This window comes from Schistocerca piceifrons, chromosome 7 (genome assembly GCF_021461385.2).
Source record: "Schistocerca piceifrons isolate TAMUIC-IGC-003096 chromosome 7, iqSchPice1.1, whole genome shotgun sequence".
Taxonomy (NCBI): domain Eukaryota; kingdom Metazoa; phylum Arthropoda; class Insecta; order Orthoptera; family Acrididae; genus Schistocerca; species Schistocerca piceifrons.
This window is the reverse complement of record NC_060144.1, coordinates 91,634,361-91,657,983: the sequence shown is the minus strand read 5'-3', so window position 1 is coordinate 91,657,983 and position 23,623 is coordinate 91,634,361. Positions and strand designations below refer to the sequence as shown.

General features: G+C 45.1%; 1 protein-coding gene across 1 annotated transcript; it reads right to left on the bottom strand.

Annotated features, from left to right (window-relative positions):
* Window positions 1-1,111: 1,111 nt before the first annotated feature.
* Window positions 1,112-21,850, bottom strand: LOC124805461 (myogenesis-regulating glycosidase-like). Its single transcript, XM_047266025.1, has 5 exons — window positions 21,721-21,850; window positions 13,250-14,220; window positions 5,761-6,195; window positions 3,601-3,757; window positions 1,112-1,308 (listed from the first exon to the last, which is right to left on the bottom strand). The coding sequence occupies exons 1-5, from the start codon at window positions 21,848-21,850 to the stop codon at window positions 1,112-1,114; spliced, it is 1,890 nt and encodes a 629-aa protein (XP_047121981.1).
* Between the last annotated feature and the right edge of the window lie 1,773 nt (window positions 21,851-23,623).

Here is a 23,623-nt window from a genome sequence, read left to right as displayed (position 1 = left end):
TTTGGAAAGTTGCTAAATTGCTAGCGCCAAAAGCGCCCTGAAGTTATTTGAATGGTAATCGTGAACTTGCAAATTTTTTTCTAAATAAGGACCTCCTTCCTTGCTCGAAGTTTATTATCTAAAAAGTGGTTTTAATATTGTTTAGATACTGTTCTTTCTACAATTCTAGTGAAGTCAGATAGGCCTGGTTGCAATCTTGCGTATGTCTAAAGGGCTCTCGAGCTGTATTTTTATGAATGTTAAACTTGTTATTTTTATGGGTCATTACTCGACCTGAAAGAGAAAAAACAGTTATTGTAAGTTTGGTCTTTTTGGTTTGCCGTCCTCAAATCAGTCTGACAGTTACTATTGATTTACATTTTACTGATGTTTTTAAGTATATCTTGTTAAAAAAAGGATAGCTAACTATTGTGATGCACAACAAATGGCATTCGTCAAACTCAGCCTGCACCTTCCTCTTGCCTGTTAAGTTGTTGTAGTATCCTGGGGAGTCCACTGAGATTTCACAAGTGATTCTGGTAGATTATACAAAACAAAACGAGTAAAACATTTGAAGAAACACAGTACAATGTGAACTGCTACTCACTTTTGCTGAAATGAAATATGGAGGTAATCATGTGATGTTTTCCCAACACTTTCAGTCATATGTGTCTTCATTGTGTGATGCTGCACAAGAACTCGCATAAATACATGCGATAAACGTGGTTTTGATGCAACGAACTGCTGCCTACCATTCTGGTGGCCTACAACAATGTTTAGCACTCCACTATCGTTGGCACGTGTGACACTGCTTGTGTAACATGCAAAAAACTTTAAAGATGAGCAAGAGAACTGTGCCCTGCAAGAACGATCAACCACTGTTAATGGGCGACACGTTTGTAAATACACATAGCTGACAGCTGGATTCCACGCTACAAGATAACAGACTCTTCATTTGGACCAAGTGGCAGCCTGAAAGTGGGTTGCATGGGTACATTATATGAATAACCTGAACACATATATTAACCTAACATTTATTTCCAGCAGCCATCATACAGGTTCATGGTAGCACAGTCCCGTCACTGAAATGACCAGCAGCGCTCATAATGCCTTCATATTACGCCAGCGCGAGCTAGGCGCTGATCCTGGTGAAGTAGGGCAGAGTGTTGAGCGGCACGGGGTAGCTGTGTAGCCAGGCCGGACCCTGAATGGTGGGGTGCTCGGGGTCCGCCTCATCCCGCCACATCCCCTTCGGCAGGTAGATGTCGCGGCTGAAGTTGTTGTGCCACACCACTGGCGCCACCAGAATGTCGTCGCCCAGCAGGAATTCTGCACGCAAAGGAAACACAGCGTAACCGCACAGCATATGCCAGTTATCTAGCGTCTACGTTATGTACTGAATCTCTTCTTGTGCAACCCTAAACATTCTCGAGGATCTCATCTCCGCTGGTTGTATTTTTGTTGTCTTTTTTTACGCAACTATCGTTTCCATACAACAGTAATGTTATAGCCATAGTTTCAAAAAAATTTAATTTTTGTACCTTTTCAGGTCGTATACACTACTGGCCATTACAATTGCTACACCAAGAACAAATGCAGATGATAAACGGGTATTCATTGGACAAATATATTATACTAGAACTCACATGTGATTACATTTTCACGCAATTTGGGTGCATAGATCCTGAGAAATAGGTACCCAGAACAACCACCTCTCGCCGTAATAACGGCCTTGATACGCCTGGGCATTGAGTCAAACAGAGCTTGGATGGCGTGTACAGGTACAGCTGCCCATGCAGCTTCAACACGATACCACAGTTCATCGAGAGTAGTGACTGGCGTATTGTGACGAGCGAGTTGCCGGCCCACCATTGACCAGACGTTTTTAATTGGTGAGATCTGGAGAATGTGCTGGCCAGGGCAGCAGTCGAACATTTTCTGTATCCAGAAAGGCCCGTACAGGACATGCAACATGCGGTCGTGCATTATCCTGCTGAAATGTAGGGTTTCGCAAGGATAGAATGAATGGTAGAGCCACGGGTCGTAACACATCTGAAATGTAACGTCCACTTTTCAAAGTGCCGTCAATGCGAACAAGAGGTGACTGAGACGTGTAACCAATGGCACCCCATACCATCACGCCGGGTGATACGCCATTACGGCGATGACGAATACACGCTTCCAATGTGCGTTCACCGCGATGACGCCAAACACGGATCCGACCATCATGATGCCGTAAACAGAACCTGGATTCATTTGAATAAATGACATTTTGACATTCGTGCACCCAGGTTCGTCATTGAGTACACCATCGCAGGCGCTCCTGTCTGTGATGCAGCATCAAGGGTAACCGCAGCCACGGTCTCCGAGCTGATAGTTCATGCTGCTGCAAACGTCGTCGAACTGTTCATGCACATGGTTGCTGTCTTGCAAACGTCCCCATCTGTTAACTGAGGGATCGAGACGTGGCTGCACGATCCATTACAGCCATGCGGATAAGATGTCTGTCATCTCGACTGCTAGTGATACGAGGCCGATGGGATCAAGCACGGCGTTCCTATTACCCTCCTGAACCCACCGATTCCATATTCTGCTAACAGTCATTGGATCTCGAACAACGCGTGCAGCGATGTCGCGATACGATAAACCGCAGTCGCTATAGGCTACAATCCGACCTTTATCAAAGTTGGAAACGTAAAGGTACGCATTTCTCCTTCTTACACGAGGCATCACAACAACGTTTCACCAGGCAACGCAGGGCCAACTGCTGTTTGTGTATGAGAAATCGGTTGGAAAGTTTCCTCATGTCAGCACGTTGTAGGTTTTAATGGCCAGTAGTGTACTTAAGAGTTTCGTTCATTGTTTCACACACTGTTTGAAATTTGTGCATTAATTTGGAAGGTGTAACTTTTTTTTAGACAACGAAATTTGAAGACTAGATTCTGTACGTATAGGCTTGTGCCAAGTTATTGCTAACTGGATATTGTCTTTCACTCAGTACTGGGCTGAGCGCAAGAAGCAAGTAGTCCAATCTCCAAAGAAAAAGTGAACATGGAATGACTCAAGTGGTCCAATGTGACCAATCAAGTTAATATTACATTATCATCTGAGAATTGCATAGATTAGTTTGTTTATCTAATTTAACTCCTGAATAATGGATAATTACATGATTACCGGTTTTTATGGGCATTCTCAGTATAAACGGTAGAAAGGTTGTCACTAAATAGCAGCTCAGTCGCGGTATGACGGTTTCGAAGTTAGGCCAATCTTGAGGAAATTGACTGAAAAGACTAGTCTCGCGGTGGGTTACGGAATATGCGGCGTGCTTAATAACCAGATAACCTCGCGAGAATGTGGGCGGTCTCTGTTGCTATACTGTATCCTGAGTACTGCTGAAGTTTTCCGCTAAAAAACATCTTTTCAAAGACAGTCTTCAATTCAGATTTAGAGTTATCTCAGTTGTGCGCTAGTTTTTGGAGGAAACACGCTCTAATGGTTAGTTCTGAGACAGACCGTAACGCAGAGAGTCGAAAGTGGATTACAGACTGAACATAGTAAGATACGAACAAGTGTGCAAAATAAATGTATAGTAGGAACTGCACAGCAATCTGTCGGTCATACCTGAGTCGATTGTGAGTGCCGTGGCGTCCGTTGGGTCGATCCACCAGATTGGCCTGTTGACGGGAGTGCCGTCCTGAACGGCTTTCTTCATCAGCTCAACGATGAGCGGTGCGTACTGGATGTGCAGGCTGGTCAGGTTGCGGCAGATGTCCAGTGTCTGTAACGTAATCCACCATTACACTGTTACAGGGGGGAGCTACCCTGCTGAAATTAAATCCAATAGAGTGTTAATGAATGAGTAAACAACTTTTTGAAGATAATCGTGTACTGAACATATCTCTTGGGATAAACAATCTGAATGCATAAATTACTCAGTGCAGAGAATATTATTATGACACTGTTTTCTTGAATCATACTGGAATTTGGATTTCCGTAATATGAACGTAGGCCTCGACGCAAAACATCTCTCTCGACATGTATCTAACTGTAATTTTAAGATTTCTGTGATTCTCTTGCACTGACTGTCCGAGAAATAATTTTTATCAATAAAGGGAGTCCACCAGCATTGATGAATGGTTGCTGAAGCAGATACACGACATCCTGTGCTAAAAAACAAAAAGTGAGACATAAACGCAATGAGAACTAAAGGGAATCCGTTACACTTCTGGTACAAATAAATCATACAAACATATAGGGTGACAATTCAACCCCAAACCTAGGGATTACAGCTACGAACAACTGGAATTGGTATGATCACAAAGAAAATGTTGTTTGAAAGGCGAACCAGAGGTTGCGTTTCATTGGCAAAATACTTAGAAAATGTAACACACCTGCGTTTGTCTGTCCTCTTAGGGAATACTGCTGCGTGATATGGGATCTTTACCAGGCACAGTTCACGGAGGATATCAAAAAAGTTCAAAGAAGGGCAGCTTGCTTTCTGTTATCGCGAAATAGGGGAAAGAGTGCCACGGATATGCTACGCGTGTTAGGTGGCAAACATCAGTACAGAGGCGTTTTTCGTTGCGCACAGGTCATTTCACACAGTTAAATCACGAACTTTCTCTCCTGAATGCGGAAATATTTTATTGACTCTCAGATACATAGGAAGAAATGTTCATCTTCAGAAAATAACAGAAACCAAAGACCGAGTGGAAAGATTTTAGTGTTCCTCTTTCCCACGCACTTTGCTTGACTGGAACGTTAGGGAAAAAGTCTGAAGGTGATCTGATGATCGCCGTGCAAAGCACCCAAGTGTAGACTGCACAATAGTGAGACGTAAGTGTAGAGAGAGATGTAGATGTGTGGGTGGGCAGTTCGAAGACAGAACTACCAGGTATGAACTGCGTAGAAGACATACTTTTTAATAATAAACGATCTTCCCTTCTAATCTTAAGTTGTTATTATTTGATGAAGTGTTGCTTCGTGATAAAAAAAGTAAACATGCTGTTTTCTCGCACGAATCAGTCGATAAACCGACTAATAAAACTATGCCGACGATTTCTGCTAATATCACTGCTGTCGCCAAGTTTCAGAGTATAACAACCCTGACAATGGGAGCGTAGTTACAGGGACAGCTCCAAATCAAAACACTGTGCATCTGCACAGATATCTGTCTGACAGATAATCTTTTGTTGCAGGCAGTCCGTTCGCTTTGTATTAATTCACGAGCTAATAAATGATTGTCTCCGCTATTTCCTGGATGAGTATCAGTCTACTTGAGAAAAAGCAACTTTTTTTTTTTTTTTGAAAAGACCTACAGGTAAGTTTAATACGATCACGCTAAGTGAGATTACACGAGAAATAAAAAAGTACAAATGCTAACCGACCTCTTTGTTACGTTACGCCATTACTAATTAGGAAACGAATTACATCTGTAAATAGAAAATTATCAGCTACCTTCACCTGGCGCTGGTTTCCTGATAATCCCACACCTGACACGGACTATTTGTTTCCACAACTCGTAGTTTATGAGTGTTTTGCGTGATCTCAGTCAATTGTATATTTATTGTCTCTTGCAAATTTTCTCTATAAGAGGTATATCATTTTTCCGTATATTGAACCATATTGTTTGACTACTTGTAGATTTAGAATTCGTTTTGAAATACATGTCGATTAATTCTGCAGCTTCATCGGAAAATTCTTTGCAGGCCTCACATTCTATCAATGCTGTGAAGATATATTTAATTTTCATGTGAATCGCGTAGATAGGAAGTTACTCACCTCGTTGTCGAAGTCCCAAGGCTTGACGTGGAAGCGTAAGGCAGGCATGAAGGTGACCACCTGCAGCCAGCGGATGTACAGGTCGTAGGTGGGGTACCCGCCGTGGTTCTCGGCGCCGCCCACCTGCTCCGGCATCACGAAAGGGTGGCCGACCATGTTGAGCTGCAGCAGCTTGGGCACCAGCGTCTTGAAGCCGTTCTGGCTGCTCCACGCGGTGTCGACGACGTCCATGAGGAAGAAGTTGGGGAGGTGCTGGCTCTCCACGCTGGAGCGCAGCGTCACCATGGACCCGAACTGGGAGCCGACGCTCGAGTACTCGTCCGAGAAGACCACGGGGCTCTTCTCCAGTGGCGTGATTTCTGCCGGCTGCGGCAGGTAGCTGGACTCGCCGTAGTCGAACATGAACGTGTCCACCCCTGTCTCATTGCGAAGTGCCTGAAAAGAGTTTAGGAATAAAATGCCGTACCTGGACAGATGGAGGAAATGGCACCTCTTGGTCCAGATAGTAGGACTCCAAGTTAACATCCAGCAGTGGAGTAACAACTCTTTTTTATCAATAAAGGACATACGCTGATCACCCAGAACATAGTGACCACCAACGTACCGTCAGGCAATAGCAGCGGCACCTGGGGAGGAATGATTGCTAGTCAGACGCAGGCACGGTGCACGCAGCATCCATGAGCGCGCTGTGTGTGTGGAATGGGGAAGTTTGACCAAGGGCAGATTCAGATTGTCTGCAGGCTCGCCACGAGCGTTTCGGAAACTGCACAACGTGTCGGGTGTTCGAGGAGTGCAGCGGTGAGTATCTTCAACAAGTGGCGAAACCACGTCCAGGCGACGTGAAGCTGAGCAGCTACTGCTCTTCACAAGTTCCGGACATGATGAGCTGAGCAGATTGGTAAAACAGGATGGAAGTGAACTTTGGTGGAACTAACGTCAGACTTTAATGCTGGGCAGAATATAAATATGTCGGAATATACTCCTAACGACGGGCCTCCGCAGCCGACGACCGGCTCTTGTGCCACTGTTAACAGCACGACATCGGCAACTACGAGTCAAGTGAGCAAGGGGCTGTCGGCACTGGAGGTTAACGCGGTAACAGAGCCTTGCATGGTCTGATGAATCCCGAAGCCTTCTGCATCATGCCGATGGGAGGGGCGAATCCGTCATCTTCCAGAGGAACAACTCCTAGACACCTGTACTGCGGGACAGAGACAAGGATGCGGCGGCTCCATTATGCTCTGGGGAACATTCACGTGGGTATCAATTGGTGCAGTGGAGCTCGTGCAAGGCGCCATGACGGCTGAGGAGTATAGTATGATGGTTGCAGACCACGTACACCCCTTGTTGATGATCATGTTTCGCGATAGCAGCGACATTTTTCAACCTGATAATGCGCCATATCACAAGGCCAGGAGTGACATGGAGTGATTCGAAGAACACAGTTGATGTGCTGTCCCTCCAACTCGCCATAAATGAATTCGATCGATCTTGGATGTGACTCGGCGTCAGAATTCATCTCCCCGTCCCCGGAATTTACGGGACTTGGCTGACTTGTGTATGTCGATGCGGTGTCAACTCCCTCCAGCTACTTACCGAGGCTTCATTTCTTCCACGCCATGGCGCGTTGCCGTTGGTATACGTTGGCTATTGGGAAGGTGGTCATAATGTTCTGGGTGAACAGTGAACAAGGCACATATTATCTGCCGGCCGGAGTGGCCGAGCGGTTCTAGGCACTACAGTATGGAACCGCGCGACCGCTACGGTCGAAGGATCGAATCCTGCCTCGGGCATGGATGTGTGTGATGTCCTTAGGTTAGTTAGGTTTAAGTAGTTCTAAGTTCTAGGGGACTGATGACCTCAGCAGTTATGTCCCATAGTGCTCAGAGCCGTTTGAACATGTTATCTGCAAATGCATAAGGCTTCTCACTGAAAGTAAAAACAGAATTTAGGTACCGATAACTGTTCTGTTCTAATCACAACCGCTCAAATGTTGATATATGTGGATGGAGTGCTGTACAGTCAATGTGTCTCTAAAATCGGAAAAGTGTCTCCTCTGACGTATTTTTCGCAATAACCGGAACCAGTGTAAAAAAAAAAAAAAAAAAAAAAATGGTTCAAATGGCTCTGAGCACTATGTGACTTAACTCCTGAGGTCATCAGTCCCCTAGAACTTAGAACTACTTAAACCTAACTAACCTAAGGACACCATACACATCCATGCCCGAGGCAGGATTCGAACCTGCGACCGCAGCGGTCTCGCGGTTCCAGACTGTAGCTCCTAGAACCGCACATCCACTCCGCCCGGCGAACCACTGTAAAAAAATACGAAAAAAATAGGATTTGCAATGGCACCGACATTCCTAGGAACGTCAGTCGCAGTTGGAAACAGGTGATAGTGCCAGTGCTCGCTCACCAAAGAAAAATCTCTATAAAAATATCTTAATTCTATGCGGTTTTATTGCGTGGTAACACCCGCTGTCTTGCAATGAAACAGAATTTAGAATATTCCGCACGAAGTCGAAAAAAGTATCGCAAGGCAAAATAATCGCAATTAAATCACATAAAGATACATCAAATGAAGGCAGGAGTTCAAACTTAATGTATCAAGAAATCTACATAGGACTCCACTTAGCTCAATGCTAGATTTTAGCTACTACGTGAGTATATGTCAACTTCTTGTGGTAACGGCTGGTTAAGTGTTTTATTGGACAATATAATTATTGTTGTTGACCATGTCCTCCAAAATACCATCTCTTTCCGATTATGAAGTCTTCTCGGGTTATCAGCTGAGTCAAGGCGCCGTTCTGCGGCAACGCTTCCACAAGTTTCCTACTTATCGTCCTCAGGTGGACCGCGGTTCCTCTGCCTCGTCTGCGTCGGCGCGCCTCTGGTAGGAGTTCAGCGCCACGTCGTGGTGGCGGTGAGGGTGGGGGAGGAAAATAGCGCCCGGTGGGGGTGGGGGCTCCCTGCCTGCTGACAGGTCCGGGCATACCGTCCTGATGAGACCTGTTCGTTCCATCCGCTGCCTTCCCTGTTTCACGTTGGAGAGTTCGCGTTGTATTTTTGTTGTCGCTGACTCCCATGTGGTGGTAATCTGGAAACCGCTAATCTCGATTGACAAGATTATCCTAGACTCTTATCTCCACACCCTCATTAAATATCGAATCCCAGAACACGTTTACCCTGCTCAACAACTTTGTTTGTTCGAAATCAAACATATGGTTTTCGTTGAGACTGTATTCCTCCGCTGCAGATTTCTCCGTTTGGCTTAAGCGAACGTTCCTTACGTTTTCTGAGCATCGCTGCGATATACATCGCTGCTTCTGGCCGATGCACTGTTTGCCACACTCGAAGCTGACTACACCTATCTGTATTCCCAGTTTGTGCTTCACTGAGCACAGCATTTTCTTCATTTTGGCCGATGAGCGAAGAACAATTTATTAATTCCTGGCAATATTTGCTGTGGGTGTCCCAGGATATTGAAGGAATGGCAAGCACTTAGTGTCTTAGACACACACAGTGGCTACGGTCACTGCACCGACTTTTAGCCAGCGAAAACTTGTTATAAGGTGGCTTAACTTGCTGACAGAATTAGAGCTAACCTCGTGCAAGGAAACATTACACCACACAGTCCTGAAGGAGCGAACCAACAAGAATCATGAATTTACTCATAACACACGACAGAATAGCGAAACAATTAAACTGACAAAACTACACCCGCCATCGGGCAGTACGAGAGGAGGAGGAAAGATCACTGTCTTCAATTACACCGGTGCCGGGGGCAGGAAACCCGATCGCCGGAGGCCACAAGGCAGAAGAGACACTGGTTACGCAAACTTATTACTTAATGATTAAACCTTCCACTAACTTAACTTGCAATCATGCTCGAACAGGCAGTACACGACCTTCGATGGCAAGGATCCAGACATCCGACCACGAACGCGTCGCCAGCGTACCCAACACGCCACGGTCACGCGACAACACGCTCTGTCACCGGAGTTCACGTCTTCTCTGCAGCGTTGACGGGTAGTGACCGCTCCTTCATGTTAGGTGTCTCCTTTATAAACTCCAGTGTTGAAACGAAGGACTTAAAGAAGCTTGTTAACGTCCCACCAAGGTGAAATGAACAGCAACTACTCGTGGGGCGATTCTGTATACAACCAACCTGCGGGGAGCTCTCCCGTCAACTCGACCCGATCGTTACACAAAACCGACATACATCACGTGGCGACTCGGTACAACCGACCACGCCTGGTCCGCGCTGGCGAGCCACACTGCCCTCCCGTGTCCACCAGACTCTCTGCGTGCACCCCTTACTTCCGCGCCACCACACGATGTCACCACCGGTCAAAGATCTCACTTCCTCCATAGCAGTTTCTCGGAAGCAAAAACGCAGATATCGATAGCAGAGAGAAAAGACAACCAAGCATCCGTTTAATGACAGAACACATATCAAACAAACATGTCATGGAAAGAAAAGGAAAACCAATGCAATCTAAACACAAGGTATAGCACGAGTCGATATACGGCTCAGACTTCTTCACGAATTTCATCTCTCTTCTTCTCGCCAAAGAAGGCCAAACGAAGAAATCTGCGGAACACAGTTTCAAAGAAAACCAAATGTTTGAATTTGAACAAACAAAGCTGCTCTGTACGGCGAACGTGTTCTGGGAATCTATCTTTAAGGCGGTTGTGGAGATAGGAGTCCATGATAACTTTGGCAACTGAGATAGCGGTTTCCAACCTCATGGGAGGCAGCGATACCAAAAATACGATAAGAACGCTCCGATGCGAAACAGGTGAAGCGAGCAGATGCACTGGACAGACCTCACCAGGACGCGACACCCAGACCCGCCAGCATGCGGGGAGCCCCCAGCAACACCGGCCGCGACTCTCCCCTCCCCCCCACACACCCCCGCGACTCCTATACCAGAGGGGCGCCATTGACACTGCTGACGCAGGCGAGGCTGAGGAACCTGCGGCCCAGTGGGTATAAAGACCACGACAGGGCACGAACCCGATACTTCGCCTGAAGATGACAAATAGGAAACATGTTGAAACGCTGCCGGCCGAGTTGGCCGAGCGGTTCTAGGCGCTACAGTCTGGGACCGCGAGACCGTTACGGTCGAGGTTCGAATCCTCGGGCATGGATGTGTGTGATGTCCCTAGGTTAGCTAGGTTTAGGTAGTTCTAAGTTCTAGGGGACTGATGACCTCAGATGTCAAGTGCCATAGTGCTCAGAGCCATTTGAACCATTTTTTTGTTGAAACGCTGCCACAGAACGACGCTTTGACTTGGATGATAAGCAGAGAAAATTTCATCGTCGAGATTCGCCGAGAAAGTCTAATTTCGCATATAATCTCTTTTCAATTCGTAATTGCGGATTCGGCGGGTACAGTAACAAACAATTATCACGTCGTCCAGTAAGACACGTAATTGTACCTGTGCTGTAGGAGTTGCATCTTCTACTGTCAATCAAAATGCGTTAGGCCCCTGGATTAATCCCAGTTGCTGCTCAAATTGTGAATCAAAATCAGCAGTAACGTCGGACAAAGACTGCCGGTATAACGAAGCGCTCTCGTTCTTTCAATTGTCTTGTCAAACAGGTCGGAAGAGTGCAGACAGAATTCCGTGGTAATCCCTTGCTTTTGCGGAGGGAATCCACGCTTAATAGGTGGAGGAATCAGCCCTGCTGAACGGCATGAGGATGCAGAACACAATGGGAAACACTGCATTAAAGACAGATAATGTATGTCCACAGGACATCTGGCCTGTAATTAAAAAAGTATTATGACGGGCGCTCCATTCGTGATTCCAAATTAGTCCGCCATTCATATCTCCGGGAGACAACTACCAATGAAAAGGTAACCACGAGAAAAAGACTGAATAATCAACGAACAGGTAACAGTACAACTCTGAGCGTGGAATGTCCGGAATTGAACGTGGCGAGGAAACTAGAACACCTGAAAAGCAAAATTCAAAGGCTCGGTCTGTATAAAATAGAGATCAGTGTAGTGTAACGGAGAATGAATGATGAGTTACGGATTGTGGGAACATTGGGAAAAGATGAGAACTGAAACGTTTGACATGTGGTGCCACATAAGGATGTTGAAAATTAGGCGGACTGCTAAGATAAGGGATGTTGAGGTTCTCCGCGGAATCGGCGAAGAAAGGGCAAAAAGGACAAGGATAAGGGAAAGGACGACATGTATTAAGAGATCATGGAATAATTCCCCGTGGTACTAGAATTGTAGAGGAAGAACACTGTAGAGGAAGACAGACTGGGCCGCATCTCGCAAACATCTAAGGACGTAGGGCGCAAGCGTTACTCCTAGATGAAATTGGCACAAGAGACGAATTCACGGCGGGCCTCATCAAACCAGTAAGAAGACTGATGACAAAAATAACCACAACAGCGAATCATATTGGGATGAAGACAGAGTTTATATAAATGAAGAAAAAAAACAAATCTAAACGGCCCACCACAGATTTCTTTAGAAGGATGATTTAACTCTCCGCTACTAGAATGGTATTTTAGACTGCCCAAAATGGCAGCAGCGGTTCCTTAACATTCAAACTTTTCTCTAAATTATTTGCCTTTTTATCAGAATGCTTACACACAGTGTTTCATTCAGCGTTTCTTGTATCTCTTTCGTTCAGTGCAGTAAACAACACACCTTGGTAGCAGTGTCAATTGTCTACTGCAGCGGAGTTGTCGACAATTCGGCCGTCTCCCCTCCACCACGTAGTGGCCGTGCTGCCATGTTTGTTGCCGACCAGGTACCCGTCGGTACGTGAAGTAAAGGTGTAAATAGAAGTGAAAAGGAAAATTATGCAAACAAGAGCTATGAGTTAAGAGGCGAAACAAAGGTCTCCTGCACCAGTTGCTTCATAATTTTTAATATATAGACACGTGTATGTATCTGGTTTCATTTGAAGTTTTATCACGCGCCAGAAAATGTACCTAAGTAACTAAAACGCATACTAAGCAATACTTGACTGATAATTTTCATTCATTTCTCCTTTTATATTGTATTCCAGATTGCTTAAGTTTCAGATCTTGAGCTTCAAATCAAATTGCTGAGTGCCTGTTGCGAGTATTAAATTTCAGATATTGTAAATTCTCCTCATATGGAATATCGCCGGCCGAAGTGGCCGAGCTGTTCTAGGCGCTTCAGTCTGGAACCGCGCGACCGCTACGGTCGCAGGTTCGAATCCTGCTTCGGGCATGGATGTGTGTGATGTCCTTAGTTAGGTTTAAGTAGTTCTAAGTTCTAGGGGACTGATGACCTCAGAAGTTAAGTCCCATAGTGCTCAGAGCCATTTGAACCATTTCTTATGGAATATCACTCTGTGCTAGCTAACTATATGAAGACCACATATTCTCAGTAGATGATCGTTTGTAGGACAGGACTGCTCTGAAGTACGATTTCTATAGAGTGTATGTCTATACCTTAGACAGTGGATTTAATACGAGTGTACTTACCGATAGTCGGCCCGTCCACCAAGCTACTGCATCTGGGTTGGTGAAGTCGACAATGCCGGCGTCGCCCCTCCACCAGGTAGTGGCCGTGCTGCCAGTTTTGTTGCGGACCAGGTACCCGTTGGCCAGTGCCTCAGAGTAAAATGGCTCGCAGTCTTGGTTTACAAATGGGTGTATCCACAGCGAGACGGCCCATCCCAGTGCGTGCAGGTCATCCGTGAGCGCACGCATGTCGGGAAAGTTGGCCGTGTCGACTGTCAGACTGCCGTGGCAGGTCTCCCATATGCCGTTTATTTGGATGACACTGTATTCGAATCCGTGATCCATTATGTCGGCCACCCTGTCCCTCACGTTCTGCTCAGGTGACGACACTGTCCAGGTGGGGTTTGTCACCACGCGTTCGTCTGGGATCGCCGTCGGTTTGCCCAGGTACTTCTGGACGGCGAACTCGTGCGCCTGCCTCACGTCGTCGAACCAGCACAGCTCGTACTCCAGCACGTTGTCGGGTCGATCCTCCGCATAGGGAGACTTGTTCTCGGCAACGAAGCACAACTGATTCTGCGTCTGATCGGTGTTCTGGTCGATGAAGAGAGGACTGTTCGAATGGACACGCACGAGTCTGCCGTCGGAGAAGAGCCAGTAGCGAGCGGCGATGGCGGCGTGGTCTCTCTTGTTGGTGACGTACGGGTAGCGGTCGATCACATTCTGCTCGATGGGCCACTTCTGGTAGGTCGATTCGATACCTCCGTAGACGTGGCTTCCTAGGTGGTACTGACACATGGTTTCCGCCGCTGCCGAAGAGTTGATCCACTGCTGGGCAGTGAGACACCGGCCCGTTCTGTCTTGGCGCCGAAAGACGATCTTTGAGCTCCGGAAGTGGAAAGAATCCCCATCGATTTGACTCTCGTGACGTGGAGCTGGAGACTGCTTGTCGCCGGTAGCTTCGACGTATCCCACTTCCACCTTGCGGCCACCTACAAGATGCAAGTAACTAGTTCTTCAAATGGTTCAAATGGCTCTGAGCACTATGGGACTTAACATCTATGGTCATCAGTCCGCTAGAACTTAGACCTACTTAAACCTAACTAACCTAAGGACAGCACACAACACCCAGCCATCAGGAGGCAGAGAAAATCCCTGACCCCGCCGGGAATCGAACCCGGTAACCCGGGCGTGGGAAGCGAGAACGCCACCGCTCGACCACGAGATGCGGGCAAACTAGTTCTTGTGAGTGAATTTAAGACAATAGTAGATATCTGAAAAACATTTCATAAATACCAAAGGTGTCCAAACACAGGAAATGTGTAGCATGCTACATCATAAAAATTATTATAAAGTTATCTTCATCTTACTAGGAACAGAAACGTCAGTCAAAAGTTCTCAGTGTCAATATATATGTGTACGTCAGCGTAATATCTATGAATGATGACATGGTTGCGATCACCTCAGCAGACATTTCTCTATATCGTTGTTGGACTAACGTTCGAGCTACCACTGTCGCTCTCAAACATGCCATGTGTACTTATCAGTCACATGCCCATATTTTATATTATTATACTACCTATACGCCCGTCCTTCGCATCAGCACTTAGAGTTGGTCCTTGACATACCATCACTACTTTGTGTTCCGTATTTCAATCGATAGAAACAGAACCCTTAAAGGATCCATTTACCAATAAATTCGTTTTTCCTACCCAGGAACTCAAATATAAATGAAACTTATCGAAAGAAGAAGAGAAATTTCCTTAAGTTTTTAATACACAAATCAAAAACAGTAAATCTGTACATCATAAGTTGCGTCATGGTCGAGGATTAAAACAGTGATGCAGGAAGTTTCCGTGAATGATAACAAAACATTTGGTCCTTAGACTACCAGTTTCGGTCAGCAATGACCATCTTCAGATCTGCAGCTAAAATGGTAAGTGAAGTACTAGTCGGCAGACTGCGTGTTAAAACAATAAAATAAGTCATAATTAAAAATGCTGCTTTCTTGGATGTGGAAACAAGCACTTTAAATATGATGAGGCATAACCGTTTTATAACATATCCTAATACAACAAAGGCATAGTGACATCGTCGCAAAATATACACAAAATCAGCTTTGCATCGCCACACATACTTAAAATATAGTGTAAACCAGGCCACAGTACCGGTGAAGTCACCTTGTTAACAGCCTACTGTTCATAAACAAACTGCATTACAATAGCCACAATATATACGAGGGTTGTCCAGAAACTAAGTTCCGATCGGTCGGTAAATGGAAAACACAACGAAAATTAGAAACATTTTATTTGCAAGAGTTATCTACACTTTCCAGATACATCTGTACATAGCCGCCGCTTCGACTTAGGCATTTGTCGGAGCGGCATAGAAGGCAACCGCCTGTACTTTTCCGATAATTCTCTGCGCTGGTCTATAGCGGGTAGCCTGCGCCCAAGTCTTGTCTTCGTATCCAGCGTTTCATTTGAACAGAGATGATACACAGGACGAGCCAATTAAGAGTGTGTTGTGGGTGATCCAACACTTCCAATCGAAAAGGCTGCAGCAGCCTCTTCACTGCCCCTGCAGAGTGCGGCTGAGAACCACCGTGAAGAAGGAATTGCGTGGCAGTTGTGTTAGGTGGGTTGCGAAGCCTCTCAGCGGGCCCTCCTACTTGGCGGGAGACATCGTTGTTCTGGGCACCTTTACTCGTTCACAGTGCGCTCACAACTGAAAAGAGCGTCTCGATGCAATCGACGGTCATACTAGAGACACTACCCGAAACATCCGTGCAAAGCTTCATCGGATTTTCACTATGGTGTCCCTTTCGCGACCGATCGGAACTTAGTTTCTGGACAACCTTCGTATTTGTGTCATAAGCTGGTCAGATGATGCTGCTATAAGTCTACACATACTCATGAGGTATAAATTTGTACGGAACGCAGAAAGGGTGTACAGTGGACTAGGCAAATTTGTAACTTATTACAGTGATAAACTGTAATAATTAAAAAGACGAATAAAGCTAAATTTAAAATTGTTAAAAGGAAATGGTTAAATGATAAAATATGATTCTGAGGCTCTCTTGTGGTCATTTTAGATACAAATAATGAGATAAACAAGAACAAACGTATGAGGATAGTAAAATAGTATAAAGTTGATAGATTAGCTACGGAAAAAAGCGAAAAGGATGAAAATAAAAGAAGTCGGAAGAAAATAACCAACATTATCCTAAAATCCGTATTTCCTAGCGATGTAAGTTCAATGTTAATTTGTGCTAGTATAGATAAGATTGCAGCGCTTAATTTTTTCACTGACGTGTGTCTGAAAATACTTGTGACACTGAGGTACAAAAAATTAACAGCGCCATGTATTGGTTCCTTGGCGTACTATGCTGTCAGAAAGGTAAACATCCGAAACCACCAAGCTCTCCTCTCCGAACAGCTCAATTCCCATCGCTCCCTATCCCTCGACCTCGAACGCGCCTATGACCATGTGTGGCATTCCGGTCTCCTCTTCAAGCTCCACGCCTTCGCCCTTCCTCTTAACTACGTCCGTCTGATCGGGTCCTTTCTTTCCCAACGTCCTTCCTACGTCACCATCCGTAACACGGATTCCTACACGTCCTTCCCCTCCGCCGGTGTGCCCCAAGGTGCCGCCGCCCTCACCCCCATCCACCTTCTCCAGTACGCCGATGATACTGCCTTCCTTGCCCTCGCCCCCACCCTGCAACACTTCCAACACCGTCTCCAATCTCATTTTGACTGGTTCACCACTTGGTGCAACCAGTGGTTGCTCAAGGTCAATCCTTCCAAAACCCAGGGGGCAAAACCACCCCTTCCTTCCGCTCCCTATGTCACAATCTATGGCCGTCCTATCGCCCTCGCCCCCACGCTTGCGTACCTTGGCGTCACCCTTGACCGTCGCCTCTCCTGGACCCCCCATCTCACAACAATCCAAGCCAAGGCACGCTCCCAACTCCATCTCCTCAAGCTCCTTTCTGGCCGTACATGGGGTCTGGAACCGTCCACCATCCTCCACACCTATAAATCCCCCATCAGCCCTACCCTCTGCTACGCCCACCCTGCCTGGATCTCCACTCCTCCCACCTTTTACAAATCCCTTCAAATCCTCGAACACCATGCTCTTCACCTCGCCTATTGCATCCGTTTCCCCTCCCCCACGCGGATCCTGTACGATCTTATTCCGTTCCCCCACCTCCTCCTTTTTGTCGAACGGATACAGATCCTCTACACCTCCGGTAAACTCTATCCTCCTCAGCTGCTTGTCTCTCCCATCCTCTCCTACCCCCACCTGCTGCCACGCCTGTATTTCCACGTCCTGCTTGCTCTCCATCTCTCCACTCTCCTTACTCACTCCCAAGGTGGCTTCCGCCAGCTACCCCTCCCTGATGATGCCCTCCTCCCCTCCATTTACCCCTCCTATCAACTTTGATCCTCCTCTCCCACATCCTGCGTTTTTTCGTCAGGTCACCCTCTCTCCCTTCTCTCTCCCTTCCTTCCCTCCTCCCTTCCTCCCCCTCCCTACTCCCCCCAGGCTTCCCATACCCCCCGTACCTTCATTCCTCCCCCCACCTCCCCTCCCAGTGGCATCTCTGCTCACCCCTCTCACGCCCCCTCCACTTTCTTCCCCTCTTGGCAGGTGCCCTGACTCGCACACGTTAAGTGGACATTCGCGCGCCGGAGATCATTGCCATCGGTTTCTTGTGCGTGCCATTGTGTTTGTGCCTCAGTGTTTTTCGCCACCCACACTCCATCGTTCACGTGTCGTCTCCATCATCAGTGTCTGTGTTCAGACTTAACAGTTCCTTGGTTGTCTTCGCGTGTGAATGGCGTCGTGTTTTTCGTTACTGTGTCTACTGATTTTTGTCCCCCACTATGTTCTGTATATTTTGTGTCTCCATTATTTTTCTTTTGTAAAACCTGTGGCTGAAGAGCAACGTACTGTGCTGCTGCCAGCCCATCTTATTTAAGGTGTTAAATGAAAATAAAGGGGAAAAAAATCTGTCACTACTACACGACAGATGTAACACTCATCGTACACTATTTAAAACTGAATTTTAAAATGGGGCCGAGTGTAGTTTACGCGAATTCAAGTTCCAACGGCTGATTTGAGACAGATAAACATTTGATCCAGCAGGTGGAATGCACCCAGCTGTTGTTGGGGAAGAATGTCGCAAAATATTTAAAATATTTCCTGAACGTAAGCAGGAAGAAAATATACATTCGTGCAGTGAAACAGGTATCAGCTGGCTATGCACGAGGATTGGTTATTAGACCATTGGAAACACTGTACGACTTTTGACGGATCGTTACAAAATTTATGGCCAAATACATATCAAAAGGAAGGGAAAGAGATGTCATGCCTTTGTTGACCCCTTTCCAAATAATAGCCTAAGCTGGTAGTAGTGCCGTCGCGAGGCGTAAACCGAATCATCGGCGTGCAGGTTTTTATTTGCGGGGCAGCGAGGGGTAAGCGGAGAGAGAGTGGGGCGAGGACGAGTGGACCATCACCGGATGGTGGACGATTGCGCCTTCTGTCTCGTGAAAGCGCTGTCAGCAGCTGGTCTGGCGACTTGCACGAAGTTTGACAACCGGCAAAGTGTATATCCTCTGTCAGGGCCTGTGGTACGGAAGAGTGTGCAGATGTGCTGTGTGAAGCCACCCTGGGTTACTCAAGCTATTCGTGTTATGAGGTACCTTTGTACTTTCTGGATTCTGTGGTGGATGGCAACTAGGTGTATTGGGCCCACTGCCATACTGTATTCTTGTGCTTGAAGCACATGGAATGTTTCTATTTACTCTGACATCACTACACATATTTTCTGAATCCAAATTCGGCTCACGTAATTGACGGGTAGTTACTTGGATATGTACTTGTATGTTCACGGGGCCGCATTTCTAGTGAACAAGACAAGCACTGAACGGCCTTTATTATAGGAAAAGCTGTTGTGAGATATTAGTTACAGTACGTTTCAGATTTGATTCCCTTGTACATGTAGAATGAAGGAGGGCTATGCCATTGGAACACGCAGTGAACAAGGGAAGCTAACGTTGTTTACATTCTTATGTCTACGTTTACATCTACATCTACAACTATACTCCGTAAACCAATGTGAAGTTCATGGCAGAGGGAAGTCCGATTGTAACAGTTATAAGAGTTTCTTCCGATACCATTCACGTATGGAGTGCGGCAACAATTATTGTTTAAATGCCTCTATGCACGCTGTAATTTATCTAATTTTGTCCTCGCAATCCCTATATGAGCAACACATAGAGAGTTTTAGTATACTCCTAGAGTCATCATTTAAATCTGGTTCTTGGAACTCTGTAGTTTATATTATGAATACACAGTCAAACGTCTTAGATAGGTAATAGGGAACACCAACCAACGTTAACCAAAATGTACTGTCTCTCGTCAAATCGTAATTTACTCACGTTTGTATGGAAGTGAAACATGGACAACAACTAGTTTGGACAAGAAGAGAATAGAAGCTTTCGAAATGTGGTGCTACAGTAGAATGCTGGAGATTAGATGGGTAGATCATATAACTAATGAGGAGGTATTGAATAGGATTGGGGAGAAGTTTGTGGCACAACTTGACTAGAAGAAGGGATCGGTTGGTAGGACATGTTCTGAGGCATCAAGGGATCACCAATTTAGTATTGGAGGGCAGCTTGGAGGGTAAAAATCGTAGAGGGAGACCAAGAGATGAATACACTAAACAGATTTAGAAGGATGTAGGTTGCAGTAGGTACTGGGAGATGAAGAAGTTTGCGCAGGATAGAGTAGCATGGAGAGCTGCATCAAACCAGTCTCAGGACTGAAGACCACAACAACAACAACAGTTGGATGTGTTGACAAGACAGTTTTTCATGGCTATCGTATCAATCTCTGAGCAATTACATTCCCTGTATTTCGCTAGTTATCGTAACAAAGGGAACTACATGACAAAAGTATTTTTTTCTTATTGCTCAAAATCGTCGTTTTTAATATAGGCTGATTTTTGCACTTAATCTTTTCCATCGAAGTATGATTTGCCGGCCTGTTTTAAACATCCAAAGTATACTGTTTCATCAGTTTCGTGCTTGCGAATGTGCTATATAACTAAAGAACATGTTAGCTGATACATATCATCTAAGTCAAGGAGGCTGGCAACTTGCGGCCCGTGGAAAATTTAAATTTTATTTCACGTAAAATCCCCAAAGGGGCATTCCATTAAGCGTCTTTCGTATCATATCCAATTACAGTAGGAATATCTCACTTCATTGATTCAACTATCTTTAGATTTTCATCTACACTCCTGTAAAGAAAAAATTTGTATGTTGGTCATACAATGTAAGCTTTCACGGCAGTTACTGACATCACTTAAAACTTTCGGGCTAATAGATCGTGGTCGATGTATAAAATTTTCTCCTAACGTTTAGACATCTTCGAGGTAAAGTGGCCAGTTTGTTTTATTTTCTTTAAAAAATATATTACAATTTCTTGCTTTTTTGGTTCACAAAACAAAAATTGGTCATGTGACATAAGGTAAAATTCTCTTTCAAAAATTCATTTCGCCTGCCGAAAAGGTTGGCCACTCCTGATCTAAGCGTTGCTTCATAGTCTGTTTCAAAGACATAAAGCACAACTGTAGTTTCTAATTTCGTCTTATGTGCTACCCTATTTGCTAACAAACCTTTTTGAATAACTGAAAGCTATATAGGCTAATGCTGTCTTATTGAATGTTACTCGCTGGGCTGTTGAATAACTAGAGATTAATGTTTTCTTAATTGAGTGTTAGTCATCAACTTACTGAAACAACTCTAGGATTAAGATTTGTTAAACAGTCAGCATCGTGATTGGAACACTGACTGTTTTCTCAGTCTGCCCTCCTCATTGTGGCCTGTGAGTACATGCCGAAATGGATTTTATTCTGTTGAATTATGGTGATGTCAAATTTTGCTTGAAGCTTTCAGTAAATGTGATTATGCAAAATGTTAAACCCTAACTCAGTCAATTGCTCCAGCCTTTTATTCTAATGCCCCAGTATCCATGTACTATGTGAAAGAGAGTTTTTAAACGCGCCCAGTTATCGTACTATTCGTGTGAGGACGATGAACGAATTCTGAGAACGTTTACCTTACTTTCATTCCAAAATTTTGTATTTTGATGTTTAGTCACTTAATAAGTCATATTGGTGGGTTCATTCCGCCAGCCAGTTGCTTGATTAGAAAAAAAGTAGTATAAACTTCAGATCGTTCAACGCTGAATACTATGCACATTAATCAGAAGGACAGCAGTAATTATAGCAAAGAATTCCACTGGTACTAGACGCACACTGCTACTTTTGCCTCTTCTTCTAGTGGTTGATTACAGCACTGATCGTGTACTGTGAACGTCCTGTGTAGAAACTTTGACATATTACGGTAGCTAAGGATGGCTGCTCCGAGCAGGTGGCAAGACAGCCATCTGTTGGCGCGCCACACACTCACCCCTGTGTCCCAGTATCAGGATTCGTCCGGTGGTCTCGTCGTAGCGGGTGCTGAGTCCAGTGGAGGATGCGGCTGGCGCCACCAGCAAAACACCCAGCAGCAGCAGCAGCAGCGTCGGGGTCGACCACATTGCTGCGGCAGACGAGCATACAGGCTAATTAACTGATAGTCCCGCACCACTTCAACTGGCGACGACAAAACAGATGGCGCTGTAGGCACAGTCATAAAAGCTATGGGGAAACAGTGCATTGCTTTTACTGTCAATGAGGAACAGTCTTGCGCTCTGACATAAGCTTTAACCTGTTTTATTCGTTTGCGGAATAAATTATTGCCAAATTTTAGATTAATCAACTTACGTAGAATCCGTAAAAACGTTCTTATATTTTTGCCCCAGTCTGCTTTTGATGCGCATAGATTGGCCTGATAACCTGCTACAACATTTTTAAATGCTAAGAACGCCTTATTTATCTTGGAAGCGTATTGGTATCAGACGCAGCGGTAAACACGACTTCTGATAGTAACTTATCTGTGCTGACTCCTTCAATGAAAGTTTACTCGGACAGCATGAAGTCTGTTAAAACTGAAGTTAACGTTTCGAATGAGACGCTCGTGTATTTTTATTTGTTTCGCTTTACTATAAACGTCTATAGTACAATTAACAACACTAGTAAATCTTCATGTAAATACTGTTTCTCTTCCTTAATTTCTGCAGCGTTTTGCACACCTCATTAAGACACAGAGCAAGAAGGAAAGCAAACTCTACTGAGAAAACGTAATGTGCCACGAAAATGTGAAACTCTCACGGCTTTTGACAACAGCAAATAATCGAAGAAAGGGTTTTGCTTATTGAATTCTTCGGTAATCTGACAACCGTATGAGGTTAGTAACTCGCATATCGTTAATACTAATGTTTCAGTGTTTAGTTTCTTTTGAAATACCGTAATGCCAGATACCAAATGTGTGCTCCACAGTTGCAGAAAACCGTCGAATGCTGTTCTAGGTCAACAAACAATAATTATGGTGTCTTGTCTAACATCTAAGTAGCCTACAATACTGTACAATGGAGATAATCGTTTGCTGTAGTTATCAGCTACAGTTTGGTAACATATACAATTTTCTAATCGCGTCCTAGGGTGTCACTACCTGCAAACAACCTTTTGACATTCGAAATCTAAAATTTTTTTGGTTGCTTCCCCAAAAAATGCATAGCAATCTTCAATGAAAGAATGAAGTAATCTTCGAACATTCAACTTTTAAATTTCATTGAAAAGTATTCTGAAAAATTTGTTATAATGACGGAAGCAAATAAACTGACTTATGTAGTCTTCATTTACCTTGACCCTAATAACTACCGGGTTGGTTCAAATGGCTCTGAGCACTATGCGACTTAACTTCTGAGGTCATCAGTCGCCTAGAACTTAGAACTAAGTAAACCTAACTAACCTAAGGACATCACACACATCCATGCCCGAGGCAGGACTCGAACCTGCGACCGTAGCGGTCACGCGGTTCCAGACTGAAGCGCCCAGAACCGCACGATAACTACCAGGAAGAAACAGTTTCCAGTACATCTCTTCTCCGGAGAAATTGTGTTCAGTTATAAAATGTGAGTGCTTTACACCCAGTTGACTCTATTTGTTGCAAATATTTTGTGGCATCTCCTGATGAAAACAGCAATTAGTAATGCACGCATTTTACTTTCACACAGCGTAATTTTTTTCGTTGTGCCTTTCTTCAGCCTTTCAGCTGCGTCGTCCAGAAGACTCATCCCGGCTTGCACCCGCCATTCGCCTAAAGGTATTGGTAACACCCCAGACACTGAAGCACCACCGGCCACCAATTCGGATGTGAACAAGGTTTTGCTTACCCGGAGTACGTGGGTCACGACAAGGACGACAGACGG